This window comes from Phascolarctos cinereus, unplaced genomic scaffold, assembly GCF_003287225.1.
Source record: "Phascolarctos cinereus isolate Bilbo 61053 unplaced genomic scaffold, phaCin_HiC Scaffold_4;HRSCAF=312, whole genome shotgun sequence".
Classification (NCBI taxonomy): domain Eukaryota; kingdom Metazoa; phylum Chordata; class Mammalia; order Diprotodontia; family Phascolarctidae; genus Phascolarctos; species Phascolarctos cinereus.
This window is the reverse complement of record NW_027555847.1, coordinates 109,973,727-109,994,509: the sequence shown is the minus strand read 5'-3', so window position 1 is coordinate 109,994,509 and position 20,783 is coordinate 109,973,727. Positions and strand designations below refer to the sequence as shown.

Sequence of the window (20,783 nt, the reverse complement as noted above, 5' to 3'; positions counted from 1 at the left end):
AGGGGTGGGCCGTTCAAGAGCTGCAGAAGTGGGGCCCTTTGTCAGAATATAGAGTTCCTGGTGAAGGAGGAGGCCAAAGACTGGATCTGAGTCTTTTCTTTCTCTATATATATTTTTATATATATATGTATATATATATATATATATGTATGTATGTATGTATGTATGTATATTTTAAATATCTTGATCTTAAAAAAAAGTTGATTAAAAAAACTCAAAATAGGCCTTTATATTAAAGAGGCAGGCAGTAAAACCCACAGTGTAACTAACTTATTATTCAGCTAGGAATGCTCATTCATTCATTCACATCAAGAGAGTGAGTTTGCCCTCAAAAAAAATACTGTGTGTCTTGTGAGGTTGATTTGTTCACACAATAGGTCAAAGATATGTGAAAAGCTCAGTTAAGATTATCTGTAGTCTACCAGGGTGAGGATCACAGAAATTATTGCACTTACTTCTGATCTTCAACTGGTCTTATCCTGCTGTGCTATTCAGCATTTGGGGACATCATACTGAATGGGCTAATCAAGTACAATTGTCCAGCATGTAATCATTGTTCATAAGTATTCATTATTAAATGATGTGCTGGGAGAACAATAGACAGCTTATTTTATTAGACCATAGCCTAGGGGGTCCTCAAGACAATCTACCATGTTTCACTAACTCTAACAGCTATTCTTTCCATTAATAAACTGACTCTATGGACTCTGAGAGAAAAGAAAATACAAACAATATAAAGTTTTGGTGCCCTTCCTTCCCCCTAAATATCAAGGATAAAATAGAAATATGAGGTACTATTCCTTTAAAAAATCCCATTGTCTTCTAGAGGGCTGAATTTGTCCACAGGAAAATTATTTCTACACCCTCCCTCCCCTTCTGTACTTGTTCCTAGTCAGAAAGGATGTGTACAAATAGAACCTATAGATGATTAATTTTTTTCTTCCTCCCTTGAGATGAACATTCACTGATATTTATCAGTCCAAATACATTCAAGAATAGCAACTCTCTGACCTTTTTGATGTAAAAAACAAAAAAACAACAACAGTCACTGCCATCAGTTTGTAATATTAAGACATGGGTAAATCACATACTCCATCATCATACAATGATGAGTTGGACAGGCCAGAATTCTGGGGGAGAAGAAGGGGGGGATGAAGAAAGGGTCCTAGTTCTTGCAATGGAGGCTGTGTGTTGTGTAAAAGAAAGTGTATCCCTAGGTAGAACCATTAGTGAGAAACACCTTCTAAAGAAAATTTCTAAAAAGATATATCTTTGCCAAGTACAAGATGGCCTCACTCTCACTGTGGGTCTTGACCTCTTAAGAAAAAAACAAAGTAAGATAATTTCCTCAAGCCGAGTCTGCCTCCAACAGAATTCATTACTTTTTATTTGTGTGTGTGTGTGTTTGTGTGTGTGTGTGCACGTGTGTGTACGTGTGTGCATGCGTGCATGTGTGTGTTTAAATCCAGAAATGAGTTCAGCTTGCACCCCAGGTGGGAAGTTAACAAGAGGGAACCTATTTTTAATGTTTGTCACAGTAGGCAGAACAGTCGCTTTGCAGCCCATGCCTGTCTAAGGGTACGCTGCTTCACAGCCACACTGTAAAGTGTTAAAAATCCTCCCACCCACCCCAGAATATATATATATATATATATATCTATATATATATATAGATATATAGATATATGTATGTATAAAAAAAAAATCCCCTGTCCATCTCTCAGTACACAAAAGGACCTCATCACTCTGCAAAAATAGCAGTACCCACTTTGGTCAATTAAAACAAACAAACAAAAAAAAGCATACATCATTCTTTTTTTTCTTTTTTTCTTTTTTAAATCTGTGTACTTACCTATAATAACCAATACAGCTAAAAGCACTACCTACATAGGCAAAACTTGGTATTGCATAATTCGTAAAAATTTGAAACCCCCCCTCCCAAATATTAATTGGAAGATGAAAAACATGAAAGGTTAATAGAAAAAACACCAAAATACTGAAAATATTGCTGGTCGATTACAATTTTTAAGCGGCAACTATACACAGCCATGATATGCTTTATAAATGTGAGATAAAGGTATAACTGTCTAAAAAATCCATGATGTCACACTTTTTTTTTCATCTGGAGTACAAAATATTTTGTCATAAAAATGGTAAAGATTTAAAATTATAATAAATGCAGCAAAACAAGTGTAGTGATGTCACTTTTTTAGATTTCAAGGCAAGGCACGTAATGTGGACATTATATCTTCGTGCAAATTAGGATTACTGGAAAGAGTATTTTTGTTTAATTAAAATTTTAAGAGACATAGAGGCAAAATGTGTCTGCCCATGCACACTACAGTCCTGTCAATACGAGAAATTTGTTGAACAAGGCTAATTTCTGAAAGCACCATGCAAGTTTCCAGCACCCTGATGACTTCTGTTTTCTCAAGAGTGCATTTTTATATCCCACCCCTCTTCGCTCATTCCCAGTTTGTAAACTGTAAGCTTTGCCCTTGTGACATGGATTTGCCTGCCTCTTTGTCTCTATGATGCAGATTGTAGAGAACCTTTTGTACACCCTATGGGTTCTTGATGCAACCAGTAATTTTAAATAAATAAATTCTACCTCCACTGAGGCAGCAGCTAAACCAACATAAGTGCTGTGTTTCTATTAATTTCTCTTTTTTTTTCCCTCAAGCACATGATTTGTCTTGATTTAATGCCTTTGAATGCCCTCAAAAACTGAGGGGAAAATAAACTCGTTCAAAATTATTTTAAATTCTTTTTAATCCCCTCAATTTAGAGTCCAAGGGCTGAAGGACTTATAATGATGATTCCCCTTTAGATATAAATTTTTAAATTGCACTTGCCTCTGTTAAGTGTTTCTTTTGTGGGGAAAATATTATATTAATTTTTACTGTTGCATGCAGAGATAACACTTTACCTACATAGAGGCATTTCTTCCATAGAGCCTTTGTGTTCAGACTGATTTTTTTTCCTTTTTTTTTTTTTTTAAGATTTCAAACTGGGTTACACACTGGAAAAGGCTGGGTTAAGGGCCAAAGTTGAATAAATCTGTACTGATAACTAAAGGCTACAGAGCTTGTATTTATTTTTTAACTTTTAGAAATCAGAGTGTTTACAAAATGGCTGGCTCAAGGCCCTTGTCATCTGGCAGCTGTAGGGCTGCCTCCTAGCCTTTGTTTTGTGAGATAACCAGGAATAGTGATTCCATGCGTAAACAACAAGAATACTAAACCAAGAAAACTAGCTTATCATGCAAATATTAAGGCATCTAGAAAGTCAGTTAAAATATATTGTCATCAAGACAGAACATCTATTTCCCAGCGGACTTCATATAACAAAGGCTACTTAGCAGGGGCTGCGCTCTACCCATCAGTGAAATATCATCGACCCTTTTTATGTCATTACAGTTTCAACCTTAAGGGAATTAGTGATTGTAAGTGCTGCAATTGCTGGTCTAGATTTTTTTCTTCTTTCTTCAGTTTCTTTTTTTTTGTCCCATCTTCCTTTTTTCATTTCTTTTCTTTTTTTTCCTGCTTTAAATTTTTTGTTGTGTGGTTTTGTTGTTGTTCTTTTGGTTTTCCCTCAGTTGCTTGTTTCTGCTTGAAGGAAAGGTTCTCCAATTATGTTCAAACCATAATTTTGGACATTTGTTGGCAAGATTGGTGTCCTGTTTGATACTTGAAAAGGGACCAAGCTAGCCCAGGTACCAGGACTGTTGAAAACGGAGAGAAGGAAAGAAAAAAAAAAAGAAAGAAACATGATTTTAAAATTTGTAACAAGACTTGACATGTAAATTCTATAAGCTAATTATATTAGTATACATTTACCCATCAAGAGTTAGAGAAATAAGGTTGTGATTGCCACTTGAGCTCTTGCCATTGTAACTTCACATTTACAGACTAAGACAATACATTAAATGGGTTATAAAAATTATAATATTAGCATTTTAGGCATATAATGTGTGGTCTGCTTCTTTCATGGAAAGCAAGACAAAATAGAGGGCAAAACCCCAACTATGGCAGATAAGAGATCACTGAAATCTAATCAAATTAAGGATATTCTTTCTTAAATTGTTTGATCCATACCTAGGCATGTGAAATATTACATAAAGCAAAAAGAAAAAAAAGTAGTACACAACTTCTACAAATGTGTCAAAACATCAGTTCTATTGTTCAGTATTTTTTTAACCTTATATAACCAAATGTTAACATGGCCATAAGTTTTGTGTCTACAGAGTTAGATGGCATGAAGAAGACTACCTAAATGAGATGAAAGATTTCTCTTCCTTCATTAAATATAAAAAATAAAATAAAATAAAGTTTTTCACAGAAAAAAAGTCCAAACATCATTACTCTGACTAAGGAGAGGAATGATGACCACACTTAGATTTTAACTCCAACTTTTTTTTTTCAGTACAGTCACTTCACCAAATGGAACCAAAAGTTTTATCTTTACAGAACAGACACATTTGTGAGAGAGGACCATTATATGGTATCCCTCCACTTGTGATTACTGTTAGCATTTTAATGATTTTTCTTTCTGCCTTTTCTAGCCTCCTCCATGGCTTCATCACAGATATAACTAGAGCTTAATTAGTTAAGGTACTGGACCTTGCTTTCTTATATTAGCTAGGAAGATAAGTCTCAACATCTGCCCATCTATATCCACCAACCAGGCAGATCCTAGTCTACGGTAATTCTCTGTGCTCTGCTATCATGCTCTTTGAATCAATGTATCGAAGAGAAATTAAGGTAATGTCCAAGTGACTAAAAAAAAGGCAAGATATTGATATGGTATGGTTGTTAGGAAATTTTGGTTATTTTAAGAAGTGACTGAAGATCCCATTTTTATTCAGTGCAAATGTTACATAATTGGTAACCAACAAAGCACAAAATAGTTTGTTAATTTAGTCATGGCATACCCACTGTTTTCTCTTTAAAGGCAAACTGGATTATTCTTCATTCTATCATTAACATTCTACCATCAACTTTTTAAAATTATAGGTGTATGGGGCAAGATGGATAACAAACATTGTAGGTGTGCTGTAGTGGAAAGGGTACTAGATTGGAGGGTCAGGATCCCAGCTTAGCTGCTTTACTGCCTGTATGATATGGAGAAAGTCCCTTCCCATCTTTGGAATTTAGTTTCCATTAAATAATGAGATTGGACCAGATAGTGTTCAAATTCCCATACACCTCTAAATCCTATCTGTCCTTTCAATGTTGAACCTTTACAAGTAGCACATTTTCTTTTATTCATTCTTAAAGTCCCATGTACAAATGCAAGTATGTTCTAATATCTGGAAGAAAATATTAGAGATATATATATATATATATATATATATATATGTATGTATATATGCATTAATGCATATATATACATATAGAGTAATACACACACATATGTGTGTATGTATGTGTCTGTATATGTGTAGTATTTCTTTGACATGGTAGAGGAAACATAGCAATAGTGGGTAAGAGTTAGCCTTAAAATAAAAAAAAAACTAAGTTCAAATCCACTCTCTTATACATACTGTCTGTGTGAGCCTGGGCAAATCATTTAACCTCTTAAGGGCCAAGCAACCCTCCTAGACAGTAAGCTATTCAACAGTTGCTGATCTGACCTGGTAAAGATAGCTTTCTCACTGAGAGCTCCCTTAACCAATAAAATTAACAGCTGGGTAGCACAGTCGATAGAGTTGGATAGTTGGGTCTGGAGTCAGAAAGACCAGAGTTCAACCTCAAATACTTAATAGCTGTTTGACCTTGGGCATGTAGCTTCAAACCTTTGTTTGCCTAACTTTCCTAGTCTGTAAAATGGGGGTAATAATAGCTCCTAATCTATCAGTGTTGTTGTTAGGAGAAAATGAGATAATAATTGTAGAGCACTTAGTTCAGTGCTTGGCACACAGCATGTGCTATATAAATACCAGCTATTATTATTGTTATTAAAATCATAGATTTGGAAGGAAAAAAATGTCTTTTTAAAAATCTAGCTTACTTACATAGTTTCCTATGAGGACATTTCTGAATTAAAAGTATGAAAAGAAAAAAAATCACCTACATTTTTCATGCCATTTTAGATATGATTTTAACTCAAGCTGCTCTACATTTCAAAAGCATATTTTTTCTGTGCTCAGCTTGTATTTCTACAATAAAAAGTAACTTTATTCATCATTATGAGTTTCAATGAATACACTATTATGCTGTTGCTTATAAAACCAGTTTTTTTGAACTTCAAAAGATGTATTGAGAGATACTTAGAGCATGCCTGCAAAAGTAGTCAAATCCATCTAAAGAAAAAAAATCTACTCAAATCTATTTGATGAGAACTGTAATTCATAAGAACACAAACATCCAATACCACAGCCACCTGTAAGAGGCTTAATTGTTTCAACACATTTCTTTATCTTTCTATTCTGTATATGCTCAACAGTGTTTTTGTTTGTTTGTTTGCTTTTGTTTCATGCCATTCCAATTTGAGTAACACTAAGAAATCCATTATGAAGAGACTGATAAGAAAAATACAAAATCTGATATTAGAAATCAATATTTCCAGAGACAGGTACAGAAGAAAGTACCACAAAAACTAAAGTTTAGCCCAAATCTGACACTTCCAGTGGGGGGGGGGGAAACAAGTAAAACTACATAATATCCCCGATTTAAATGACTGGTAGGAAAATCAGATGTATCATTTGCAGATCGTCTTCTTGAAGAAATATAGTATATTTTAGGGATTGGAAGTAGGTAAAACTCATTCTTAAAAGGAGACAACTACATGAATAGAAAAAGAATATAAATACATAGTTGTTTTTATAGTAAGTTCTTTATCCTGAGCTTTGTAAAAGACTGATATTTTTTATTCTTTGGAAAATGTTCAATAAAAATAAATTGCTGTTAGAGCCTTACAGGGCTCTTGCTGCAGTATGACTAACAAATTTAATTTAGATGTTTATTTAAACCTTTCAAACCTCCTATCCTACATTATGACCATGTCAAAAATGCAGTATGCAATATATTTGTCAATACTGTTTATGGACCCTTGGGGAAGAATAAATCCCCTACATTAACACTATGCAGACCCCATATATGAGCTTTACAAGTCTCTTATTACCAATTTGTAAGTTGACTTCAGAATTATAAGGCACAGGGCCATGTTAGGGTTTGGGGGTTTCCCTGTTGCAAATACTGAATTTTACCTAAAGGCTATGACAACAGCATAAAAAGAAATAGAAATTGTCCAGATCATTCAAGTGCAAAATCCTTTTTGCCTCAAATTATATATACATATATATACACACACACACACACACACACACAGAGATGTATGTATGTATATATATATATATATATATGTTTCAAATGACATGTGTAGGCATATTAAAGCATACAGCAAAATAGCCATATTTCAATAAGAAGCCAGAATGGCTAAGTTTCAGAATCTTGATTATTACAATTAGGAATAGAATTGAATGTGAATGGTTTAAAGTTTCTGACATAGGACTCATTGCCTCTCTACCCACCAAACTGTATTTCTAAGCACCAAGTAATAGAATACAGATGACAGTATATCCAAATCTTATGCTAAAATATCCAAATGAGTCTCTCTCTCTCTCTCTCTCTCTCTCTCTCTCTCTCTCTCTCTCTCTCTCTCCTCTCTCTCTCTCTCTCTCTCTCTCTCTCTATATATATATATATATATATATATATATATATATATATATATATATATATATACACACACACACATATTTCAATTCCAATCAACAAACACTTTATTATCTTCAAATATACATATATTTTGTTTTTGTTACGTTTTCCTTTGCTGAACTATTTTAGAAGGAAGAAGAAAGGTGATAAAATAGGAAGAGAGTTATGGGATGAACTTGATTAAAAACACTGTTGCTGCTTATTATAAAGTCAGCTCAACAAAGCACATTTTTAAAAAGAAAGGTATACAAGAACACCAAAAGTATTGTCTCTAAACACAATTACATGAAGTACAATACAGCCAATGTGTACATGCCTCATCTCTGGAATGTGCTGCTGTAATATGCATGTATGATGACTGACTCAAAGTTAATGAAAGTATAACATCTTACTTTTATTGAATAGCTTTTCATTATTATAAATTTCATTTAGCCAGATTCTGACTCCTTGTAAATACATCTAATTTACGTCTATAGAATTAATGGGTAAAGAGAGAGAGAAAGAAAAATTTGTATCTCTCCTACTTTTTGAAAACAGCATGCCATTCTTATATTTCTTGTGCCATAATCTGAATTAAATAAATGACAAGTGCCTTTTCACTCTCTGTGTACAAACTAATTCTCGCCAAATTACTTTATTTGCTTTTTGCCTAAATGTGTGTTATTCCATTTTCCACCTCTCTCCTCTTTCTTGGAATATTCCATCCCCGATGCCTGGAATGAATCTGTCTTCACCTCCAACTCTGAGAGGCCCTAGTCTCCTTCAATGCTCAGCTGATATGCTAACTCCTTCAAAAAGCCTTTCCCGACACCTCCTCAAATTAACTTTTCACGTAGTGTATCCTTCTAGTAGAATAAAGTGAGCAAGACCATGGAAGGCTATTATGGGGAAGGGAGCAGAAACCATTCTAATGGATTCATATTTAAACACACCAATGAGCAGAGCATGGGGAATAAACAAAATGAGAAAGAGTTTAATAGAAACAAGTCTCATAAGTAGTACAGAGACTCTGTGGGATGATTTGAGATACAGAAATGAAAGTATTGCTCTAGAGAATGAGAAAAGAAGAGTCAGGGTAGCATTTTACATCAAGGAGATGGTAACTGGTGTGGAAGCCTTACTAGAAGAAATGTCTCCCAAGGCTTTGTGATGGGATCTCCCCTCTCTCTTTTTTTTTCTCTGTACTCTTTCAGTTGGTAATCTCATCAACTCCTATAGGTTCAATTATTGTCTCTATATAGATGAATCCCAGATCCACTGTATGTATCCCACTCTAACCTCTCTCAGGGTCCCAATTTCATCTTCACACCTCCAGCTTCACATCATCAACTGCCCTTTGGAAATCTTGAATTAGCTGTACCGTAGGCATCTCAAACTCAATATATCCGAAATAACTTTTTATCTTCTTCCCAACTTCTCTATCACTGTCAAGAGTAATAATGCCCTCTTAGTCACACCAGCTCACAATTTTGATATCATCTTCAAATCCTCACCCTCATTCACTTCACATATCTAATCCCTTGCTGTAACTGGTCATTTTTACCTTCACATCCTTCATAGATGTCCTCTTCTTTCAGCTTACATAGCCACCAACCTGGCTCAGACCTTTATCACCTCTCCTTTGACTACCACAACAGCCTTCCTCAAGTCTCTGCATATTCTAATTCGTCCTCCACTCAGGGGCCAAGATGATTTTTGTGAAGCATGGGTCTAACCCCATAGACTCACAAAGTCCTCTTTTTCATTTAAAGTACTTCGTAATCTGCTGGAACTCATGATAAATTCCTACCTTTCTAGTCTTCTTACTTTATTCCCCTTCCACAACAACTGTTCCTCAAATACACTACTCTATCTCCTTCCTCTGTGGCTTTGCACTGACTTGTCTTTCATGCCTGGAATGCTCACCATCCTCATTCCACCTCTTATTTTTTCCTGGCTTTCTTCAAATCCTAGCTCAAACCCCACCATCTATAAGAGTCCTTCCATGACACTCTTCTGCCCCTGCCCCTGGCCATCTGATAGCACCTTTCTCTCTGATATTACCTTCCATCTGCACTGTATGTATCTTGAATATAGTAATTATTTCCATGTTGTCTCCTTCATCAGAATGTTATCTCCTTGAGGACAGGGACTGGTGTTTTTTTTCTTCCTTTTTTTGTTTGCTCTGTCTTGCTTATTTGTTTGCTTGTTTGTTTAATCCTTTGCTCTATTCTCAACACCTAACCTAGCACATAATAAATATTTAATGCATGTTTTTTGATTGATCGGCTGGTTGATTGGTTGGTTGATTGATTGAGGCTTGATGGAAAGCATTTGGTTGAGGATCAAATGAAAGAAAACAGAGACCAAATTGTGGCAGGAGTGAACTACAGACCACCAGACTTGACAGAAGAACTGTATGAGAAATTCCTGATGCAGATTACAAAACTGGCATGGATTTCAAGTTTGGTTTTAAGGAGAGGTGGCAACCCTTTCACACCGGCATGTTCTCTATTAAAAAGGGAACAGCTTGACAAATTCTTGACTTGCTTTGCTGATAGTTTGATCTTTCAGAAATGATTACTTCTATGGACTCAATTATGACTGAGAAGAAAGAAATGATTTGTTGAACCAAAGTGTCAGGAACTTTGGAAAGGCATGGCCATGCATAGCTTGACATGTACTATAGGCTTTAGGAGAATGTATTTCAAAGAATTCAGGGGTAGCATATGTAGGACACCATGACCTGGCCCTCTAAAAGGGAAGTCAGCTTATTAAGGACGGGAAGACTCAAAAACAAAATTATAGTGCTCAAGTACCAATTGATTCATGAAGAGGAAAGGGGGAGTGGGAAATGTCTAAACACAGAGGAAATCATTGAAAAAACTTAAGTTTAAAAAGGACAAATAAAAAAGATGAAAGCAAGGGCAGTTAACAATGAATGAAGAGAAGTTAGAACCTGTAAGATAGTATCAGGAAGACTAATATCTCCATTGGTGTTGAAGCTTATGATAAATTCAAAAGACAAAAATGAGGGGTTTTTTTAATCTATGTTGTGGACAGAGAGAGAAAAAAGAAGAGAAAGCATTTCTGCTTGTAATGATTGGGACGATTATAAAAGGTAACAAAGAAAAAGTAGCACTATTTATCAGTTCCTAATTGCTCCACCAAAGAGAAGAATATCCAGCCTCAGAAAGATAGAACAAAAATAGTTAACAAGGAATTGAACCCCATGATAAGTGAAAAATAATAAGAGAGGTACCCTTGACAGGTTCAAGTAACCTGGTCCACTTGAACCACATTTCAGAGAACTGAAAAAATACTGCAGATAGGGCTGCTGAACAAGTCAGTGACCTTTTAGGAATTGGTCAAGTGAAAGAGATGCCATGGTACTATGACCCAGTTTTTAAAAAGGGAAAGACACTTCAATTAGGTGATCATTGAGTCCTGGTGAAATTCTAGAAGAAATTATTAAATGTGATGATTGGTGAATACTGTGAAAGGGAAGAGGTGATTCCTTTAAAGTAGCATGGCATGATTAGGAAAAAGTCGAAATATACTGGCTGTATGATCATAAACAAGTCATTTAACCAATGACCCAGACAACTCACTAAACCTGGAAGTTACAGATGAGTTTCTGTTTTGGAACAGGGAACGAATCCCCTACAGTGATCAGGGGAAAATTTTTCTAACAATTATTATTGTTGTTGTTGTTCAGTTGTTTCAGTCATGTCCAACTCTTTGTGAACCCATTTGAGGTTTTCTTGGCAAAGATACTGAAGTGATTTACCAGCTCATTTTACAGATGAGAAACTGAAGAAAATAGGGTTAAATGACTTGCCCAGGGTCACACAGCTAGTAAGTATATGAGGCAAGATTTGAACTCATGATCATGAGTTTTCCTGATTCCAAGCACAGTGCTCTATTCACTTCTCCACCTAGCTGCCCCCCTAACATTTAGAGATATCTAACTGTGGAGCAGGGTGCCACTGGATACAGTGAGTTCCTCTGTACTATATATCTTCAGAGACTACATGATAGAGGCCAGCAAGTATGTTTTCTAGGGAATATTTTCCAGGTATGGATTTGACTATAAATTGCTGCAAAAATCATTTCCAACTCCCACTCGACACCTCCTATCTCCAATAAAGTCAAGTCTATCATGACAGCTCAAAAAATCAACTTCAAGAGTCTATCGTGGGAGGAGACATGGTTAGAAATCAGTTAATGTAAAAAAAAGTGAGTTTTAGTGGCCTGTCACCTCAATATAAAACAGAAAAATGAGGTGGAAGTCAAGAAAGGTTAATGGAATCTTAGGCTATATGAAGATAAGCATATTGTCGAGACTGAGGAAAGTAATTGATCTCCAACCTGGTCAGGCCAGATGTGGGATATTATGTCCAAATCTGGGCACATCCAGAGGAGGATGAGGGAACTAAGAAGCATGCCATTCAAAGATTTGTTGCACAAACTGAGATTCTCTAACCTGGAAAAAAGAACTGGTAGGTATGTGATAGAGTCTCATCCTACAGAAGCATACTATACTTCTTCCTAAAAGGCAGAACAATGTGGAAATTACAAGGTGGGAAATTTTGACTCAACAAAAGGAAAAAAAAACTCAATAATTAAAGATGTCCAAATATATAATGGTCTTCTAGTGATGGTGAGTTCCTTGTCACTGAAGAGGGTTTCAAGTAGAACCTGAATGACCACCAGTGGATGTACTGGAAAGGGTAGGAGTTTTAGGTAGGGCCTAAAACTATATTACCTCTGAGGTTCTTTCAAATTTCAAGATTTTATGCTTCTACTTGCTAATGGACATATTGGACATCTCACTGATTCAATATTTTATAAAATGTCAAAAGATTCAATTCTACAACATCTTAACAAGACAACAGAAATACCTTCCATGTCTTTACACACTGACTCAATTATGGGCAGTCCCATGTTTACTCTAAAAATAATAAATGCTCTTTCAAAAGCCTTTAAACATAAACATTGCTGGAATGAAACAAAAATATTGTATATATTCACATATGTATAAACCATCTAAATACATTAGAAGGTACTAAAATAGCTGTGGGCTATAACGCGCAGAGAAAAGATCAAGATTTTCATTAATAACAAGCATTTGCTGTAATATTTCACCACTAGCTTAAAAATATCCACAACAATCAGTGATAAATATTACTTTCTTGGAATAATGTTATTGTGATACTTTTACCCAAAAAGGATAGCACCTCTACTAAAATGGACAATGTTCCTTCTCTATTAGAAGAAACAACCTGCCTGATAAGGTTGAGCAAAGGTAGGTTAATTAAGTCTTGGTAGTAATTCTCCTGCTTTGGGTTACATAAGCATGTACTTGTGGTGACCTCTATTTGTCAATAACTTCCAGAGAGAAATGAAGAAATTGTGACCATAAGAACTCAGTTTTCTACAACATTTTGCAGATTTGCAAGATTTGTACCTTCTCAAAACACTTTGAAGTAGGAAATGTCAGTATCATTATACCTGTTTTGCAGATAATAGGATTTAGAACAGATAGAACTTAAAAATCACTTAGTCTGAGGTCCTCATTTTATAGGTGAAGAAAATGAGGCCCAAGGTCACATGATTAGTAAGCAGCAGGCTGGAGATTTGAAATCATGATCACTGACTCCAAATGCAATGTTTTTCCCATGATTCAGCCTTGCATCTGTAGCCACAAAGAAGTAAAGTGACTTGTCTAAGGTCACTCAACAAATAAGTGATACAGCCAAGATTCAAGCATCAGTCTTTGAGTCCAGTGTTCTTTCCACTATGGAAGAGTATATAAATGAAATGTATCTTTGTGCAATGAAAACAAAATAGTGCTCAGTAACCACTCAATGTTATGGACTGACCATTGTTCCCTAATATTATCATAAGAGACTTTGAATTGTGGTCCAAATTAATGAGTCACTAAAATTCTCATAGCCAAATTAGTTTACAATCCTAAGCTCCAATTCAAGTAATTATATTGTGTCTTCCCCAATCCTGGCCCTATTTCAGCTGTGGGTACACTATAACTATACTTCCTGTCCCAAGGTAGTAATGTGATGGGTAATAGCTGTTGGACTTCTCTTCATATAAGGCTATATTTAAATGAAAGACAGAGTTTTATATAGCATGCTATGCAATTTTTTCCTTCCCCAATTTTTAAGGAACATTTGATAATCTTCATATTTCCATCTGAATGATACTTGATACATGTAAGATGGCTTCTAATGACTACTATGTCTAATAATCACCTGCTTCTGAAAGCTCCCTGTCTGGCTCTTACCTGAATTATAAGGTACTCGCATGGCTTCTTTAGGAAAAACCAAAAATCATAACTTGCAGGTGTTTCATGGAATTACTCTAAGTGAAAGCGATAGCACTTGAGAGCAAGGAGAAAGAGAAGTATTTGTTTCTTAAATGAATAGCCTTATTTATAGCAGTTCCTTGGGAAATGGAAGCTTTGAGAAGTGACAAGCATCAAAATGCTAGACAATAAAATCTTATCAAATTGGAGTCCACAATTCAGAATCTTTAATGGTTGGATCATATTGGACTGAAGGAATTAATTTTTTCCTTTGTACCATCTATAAAAAATAAGCTCTAAGTAAAATAATAGCATTTCATATTGCTCTAGTTAAGAATGAAACACAAAGAACTTGGCCTTCAAAGAGTCATGTCATTGAAAACTCTTCTACTACACATGAAATAGGCCAACAACAAATGATTCCTATCTATTTTGTAAAAAGTCCTCTGAAACTTGAACATCCCTCTTCTGTCTCATTGTCAATGATGTCACCATTCAGTATGTACTTGAGTGTAAATAAAAGATACCTATTTTAAGATGTCAAAAAATTCAAACTTTTCATTGATATCTATTTTCCCTTAGTGGAACAAATATACTAGTATGTTTTACTCTGTATGATAACTCTATTTATGATTGTAGACTTTAAAAAATGATGGATTGCCAAATGAATATTATAAAGATGATTTACTGTACACACACATGCATACACACACACACACACACACACACACACACACACACATTATACTATCTATATTGGAAGGTACTTAAGTACCTGTGTATAGACTGATACTTGTAAGGGGGGACAATAATTAAAAAGAAAAAACAAAGTAATCTGCTCTATACGTGCTATAATGACAAGCCCCAAACATTTATTTTTCATTCACTTAACTATTTTTTTTTCTCTTTGGGTTCTCCTTTTCTCTCTATAGTGCTGTATTACTGCTTGGGCCTTGTCTTATTTGTATACAACAATTCTTTATGGGGTGGAGGGAGCAGACAATGATACTTAGAAATTACTTTATATTAGTGTTTATGGTGAATGCCTCGGCTTTGAAATCAGATTATCTAATATATAATAAAGTAAAGCACATTTGCTTACTAAGGAAAAAAATCCACAAACTATTTTTTTAAATTAGCAATATTAATATAGCTTCTCATATAGAGGATATTGAGTACCGTAAAGGCATGTAACTTGTTTAAACATCTAGAGTTTTATAATGCTATTTATGCTGCCAACTAAAAGCCATGAAAGCCATGTTTTCTACAGTTTTATAATGGGCATGTGTATTTATTAATTTACATATATATATTTATATAGCAACCATATATAATTTTAGCTAATTAGATAAGGGAACATTTAACAATTTCTAGCACTTTCAACAAAAAAGTTATCTCAAATTGTTTAGTGTCAAACAGGTATTTTATATAATTTGATAAGATATGATGTAACATGCGATTCAACTTAAAATAAAAGATGATCATTGTATGAAAAAAATAGCACCCCTGGCAATAATTGGAAATTTTAAAGTATTCATTTACTCACTAAACTCTGCCCTGGCTGGCTGCTGACAAAACATTTTACATGCAGGTTCACGGAAAATGTAAATCTAGTTCTTTATGTAAAACATCCTGAAATAAAGTATTTAATATACTTCCTTACTCTTTAAAGGGTTAATAAGCAAAGTTTACACTCGGGAAGTTTTTGAAGAATGCGCCTCCCTTTCTTGTTGGGCTGCCAAAAATCATCTGACAGGAAACGTAAGATTAAGTTTGTCCTACCTAAGTGAACAAAGAGTGCTCAGAACAGGCAACTGGTTTACTGCAAAGCGGGAACTTTTCTAATCCTGCTGGAATCTACAGTGCTTCTCAGAAAATATCACTGAAAAAGTTGTTTTCTTTACTCTAACATCTTGTCTCTGGATCATCTCATTTTGGTCACACTGCAGATCCTGCTGCTTCTCCCATAAAGGTTAACTTAAAACTCCAAACATAATCATGTGGAAAATGGACATTATTGATTCCTATGGTCCATTGTTCCCCCATTCTAAGTCCCTGAAGTTCAAGTTCAATCTGGAATTACATCATGTCTGGTTTCTCCTGGTTACCAGACGGCTTGAGACGTGACCACAGCTACAGAAAAAACAAACAGCCTTCTTCACGCTTCGGCTCCCCTATCGATTCAAACATAAACTTTTTTTCTTTCTCTCAAGTATGCTTCAAGTATGGAGCATGGTTAATTTAGAGATTAAGTTCCAAATTAGATTATCTAATGGCATCTTAATGGATTGCTGACCCATTTCCTGTGGGATGGCAGCATGCAAGTCTGGCTGGAATACAGTTCATTTCTTAGGAAGTGTTCTGAAGACATTTGCCCAGATAGAAAGGAAGCATCATGTTCTGCACATCTTTCTTTATAATGGTGAAACTTAGACAAAACTAAAATGGACATATAATGTATGTGTTTTACATATATATATATATATATATATATATATGTGTATATATATATGCATATATATATATACACACACACACACATCGATATATATATAGATATAGATATAGATATACACACATATATTTATGTATTAACTGTTTGGGGATACACCTTCATAACTGCTTTCTGTGACAACTATATCAAGAGAATTATTTCATTCAGTCAAAGCTAATATTTTAATTTCAAATTACTAAGCAGGTGTGAGCAGTTTCTGTCAAAATGAGCTAAATGTTTCAAGCAATACAAAAATGCTGTGAGCTTACCTCACAGCAAAGGAAGTAAGAAGTTCTGTTGCATAAAAATGGTCCTCTGTTATTTGGGCTTTGTTCTTTCTCTACCTTGAACTGAAGATTATTCCATTCATCCACCCTATCAGCATTTTTATCAGGGTCCCAGAGTGGTGCTAGGGGCATGGAATGGTGCGTAAAAAGTTTGAACACCCCATACAGCTGACAGCTGAAAAGGAAATTCAGCACTCTGAGAATAAAGCTCCCCCCAGGAACCCCAGGAACAACCCAGCTGTTGTACTGTACTTATGTGTCAAGATAACAAACTGAAAGCAGGAAATGCTAACCTAGTGAATTTGCCTGGATGGTCTAAGTGTACTGTTCAAGCAAAAGTTAACCCTTTCTCCTGCCAAAGGGTATGTGTGAAAGAGTTTGTGTGCGTGTCTTTATATGGCCATACACTGCATTTTTATGAAAAAACTGGAGCCTACCTGTGTTTTTGAGAAGAAGTCTATATGCAGTCAAGAGGAAAGGAAAGGTCTTACATAAACAATCCAAGTTTTACTTGAGTACTACTAGTGTATGTGTGTGTGTGTGTGTGTGTGTGTGTGTGTGTGTGTGTGTGTGTGTAGACATGGAGGCAATGAATGATATTACTTCACTTCTCTTTTTTCCTCTCCTGCCCCTGACCAGCCAGCTCCTAATAATCTTTACTGGCTGCTAAATTTCTCTTGGGAAATCAAGCAACTCTCTAAAATTGCAGCAATAAACGACAATTTCTTCTAAAAACATATGTAAAATCACTACAGAATGAAATATCCAGCTCATAGAAAAATAACTGTCAACACATGTAACATGGAAAATAGCTGATAAAAGTTTCTTCTATACCACACAGTCATCGTATCACCAGAAATACAAAAATCCTTCCAATTATTTTGCTAAAATCTTCAATCTAGTCATTATTTTGGAGGCTGAGCAAATGGCTTGTGTAAATATATCCCTCAGTAACACTCACATGTTTATTTTTGGCCATCTGAAGTCTTCATCTATGTTTATATAAGCCATCAAACACACACACACACACACACACACACACACACACACACAACCACTCAGTTGTGGGCTTGAGTCCTCTCCCCCAAAAGAAGTGAGGGGAGAGAAAAAAGGATGAAACAATAAATCCTGTTTCTCTTTTACATAATGCCTTTCCTCCTACACTTTAAAATAACACATTAATGTTATTACTGGATAGTGTGCTTGCTTTTTTTCAGTCAATTACATAGTTCTTTCATGTTTGATAGCACATGCTATATGCTGGCTACAAGCTTCAAGAGAAAAAAATCCAGTGAAAAACAGTCTACATTCTGTACCTATATTCACGTATATAACTTGCACAAGTAATCATGTGACTCTTCCAATGAGAGCTCAGATACAACAGTACTTCACATAAACAATGCGTAATTCCTCATCCTCCAAGATGGCCCTTCCTAAATTGAAAGGAGAAGAGTAAACAATAGAACAACGCAATGGGATAATCTCAGTTTGAATGCTTCCACTACCTGATCTGCATTTACAGAGGAAAAAAACAGTTTTCAGGTGAAGCCAAATTTTTCACCACAAAATATGCACATGTTCTACAAATTTACAAGCTCAGTACAATAAAACACATTTAGAACTAAAAGGCCAGTGAAAACTCTCCCTAAGAAGTCAGTTTTGATTCCTAAAAGCATTGTTTATACATTGTAAATTGAAGAAGAATATGGGAAATTTTTTGGATTAAAATATACTTGCACAGGTCATTCCTTAGCATCATGGTTATCAGCCACTATGGAAGGATAAGTGCTTTAACAGAATAGCCCCATTCCACAAGCACACTCATGTAAAGATGTAAATGGTCAAGATTGCATTCCTGGGTTATTGGCCAATAGGCTGGTGGAGAATGTACTGAAAATAAAATTTATCTTTGGTTTCTCCTTTCTTGCTTCAAAGTCTCCAGGGACTGCTTTGTTTGAAACCCTATTTTTCTCACTTTTATTATGCCAGAGGCAAAATAATTCATGAATTTGAAAGCTATGGGGTTTTTTTAGAATTCTCAAACTTCCTGATAAGTCTAAAACTATAGATACTTCTTAAGAACTCTGTTAAACAACTATTATTGGAAGACAATAATTCACAAAGGAATTCACCAGAAATTATTTTTATTTTCTATTTTGATGGCCAATTGGCAATATTTAAAAGTAGGAAAAAATTGAAAGTCTTCTCAGATAATTATTCTTTTAGACTCTGATTTGGGACATATTATATGATAGCTATGAATAAGGACTCTTTTTTTTTACCTTACAGTTGGCCTCTTGGTTATATCAAAGGTGGTCTTAACTGGGACAATAGCATAATAAAACAAAGTACAGCAATTTTATGTTAGTCAGTTTAGAGAAACATTAGGATCCTATTGGGTATAACTACTCTGTCTTGTAAGACACCCAGAATGTAAGCTGATGGAGGGAAGATCTGGCATGCTCTCATATGGTTCACCATGTCTAGCAGAGCTACTCAATAAATAAACACTGGACAAAGTTAATGAATGAATGAAGAACTACTCTTAGCACTTTCAGTAGTAGAGATCCTGAATGACCACATAAGAGGAATGCAGGTTTCTAAGCCACCTTTTTGTTGTAGACTTACAGTGTTCAGCCTTTTTCTCATTATTTGCCCAATCAATCTAAAGAAAATTACTTGAGGGGATGGGCCTGAGAGGTAAGAGGAATGCAGTTTTCTAGTTTTTCTATTCTAGATTTCTCTCAACTTTCCATAATCTAGGGATGGATTTTTGCCCAAAAAGGAGATAACATAAAACAATAGCTAAAAACTGCTGAATATTTCTGGAATATTTACACTGTGCATTTTTTCTACTCACCTGGCCTTCAGCGGAATAAACATTTTTTATTGACTTCAAAAATCAATGGAGGTAAGTACTAAAATAATGCAGTTTTTCAGGAAAATTCTATCATAGGTATGTCAGCAAAGTATAGCTTTCCCCCTTTCTTTACCTATTTCAAACATACTAAGCTGTTCTGCATTGAAATGCAATTGGTTTTTTCAGTATTCAATATCTTAGAGGTATAGTAAAAGGTATTTTTTATGCCTTCGCTCACACATACATGCCCACATACATATATAAATACATTCTACCTGATCTACAAATAAATATTTGGTCCCATGTTAAGGTCCCAAGGGAAATGACCCATACTAGTACACTAACAGGTGAAATCTGCCCAATTGAATAGAAAAAAACATGATTTGGGAATTTTTTAAAAAATGAAACTATTAAGCTACTCACTTTAAATCCAAAATGATGTTAATTTTTTTAAAAAAGGCTCAGTATATTAATAAGATAGTAAGTTAAATTAATAAGAATCACTTCATTGAGTTAAAATAACAGGAATAAGTAATTTGTTGTGAGCTTGATAAAATCAACTTTCATTAACTTCCTTATTTTAAAGTTCTGAACAAGTTTTCCTCCATGCTTAAAAGGTTTCCATATACCTACTGGTAAATGAGTAATGTATTTACAAATGTGCCGTTTTCTGTGTGGTGTTGGGAAAACAGGTTGGCTTTACTTTCATAGAACTCACAGTGAGATTAATTCACCTCCCTGCATAAATTTATGTTTAGTTATATGAATTTAAAACCATGACTTTTAATTATCTAGTCAATCAATCTGAATGAGATTTTTCTTGTCTTTAAACACCTCAGAATCCTAAATTGATAGTAATTCTTCCTTGCTAATTAAAATTGTTTTAATACTAATACATAAGATTTCTTCACAAGATTCTTTGCCTTAAACGTGGGTTGTCATGGCCAAAGAATTCATCAGCTAATGGTCAGCCTATTAGAGATGAGTCTATCCAAACTTAGATAGTACAGTACTTGAAAAGTAGAAGAGTCTGCTATGAGAATCATAACTTTTTAAATAATTTTCTCAACAAGACAAAATAAAGTTAACTCAATAATTCATACTAAAGGATACAATG

At 34.8% G+C, this 20,783-nt stretch overlaps 1 protein-coding gene across 5 annotated transcripts in view; it reads right to left on the bottom strand.

Moving 5' to 3' along the window:
- Positions 1-20,783, bottom strand: part of NFIB (nuclear factor I B) — a 271,519-nt gene that overhangs the window by 2,904 nt on the left and 247,832 nt on the right. For 3 of the 5 annotated variants that reach the window (XM_020969759.2, XM_020969760.2, XM_020969762.2), the window contains one exon: positions 1-3,724. This exon is cut by the window's left edge and continues 2,904 nt beyond it. In XM_020969759.2, the coding sequence (XP_020825418.1) occupies positions 3,595-3,724 (130 nt within the window). In that variant the 3' untranslated portion in view covers positions 1-3,594. The remainder of the gene's footprint in view (positions 3,725-20,783) is intronic. The other 2 variants (XM_020969763.2, XM_020969765.2) reach the window with 1 other exon arrangement.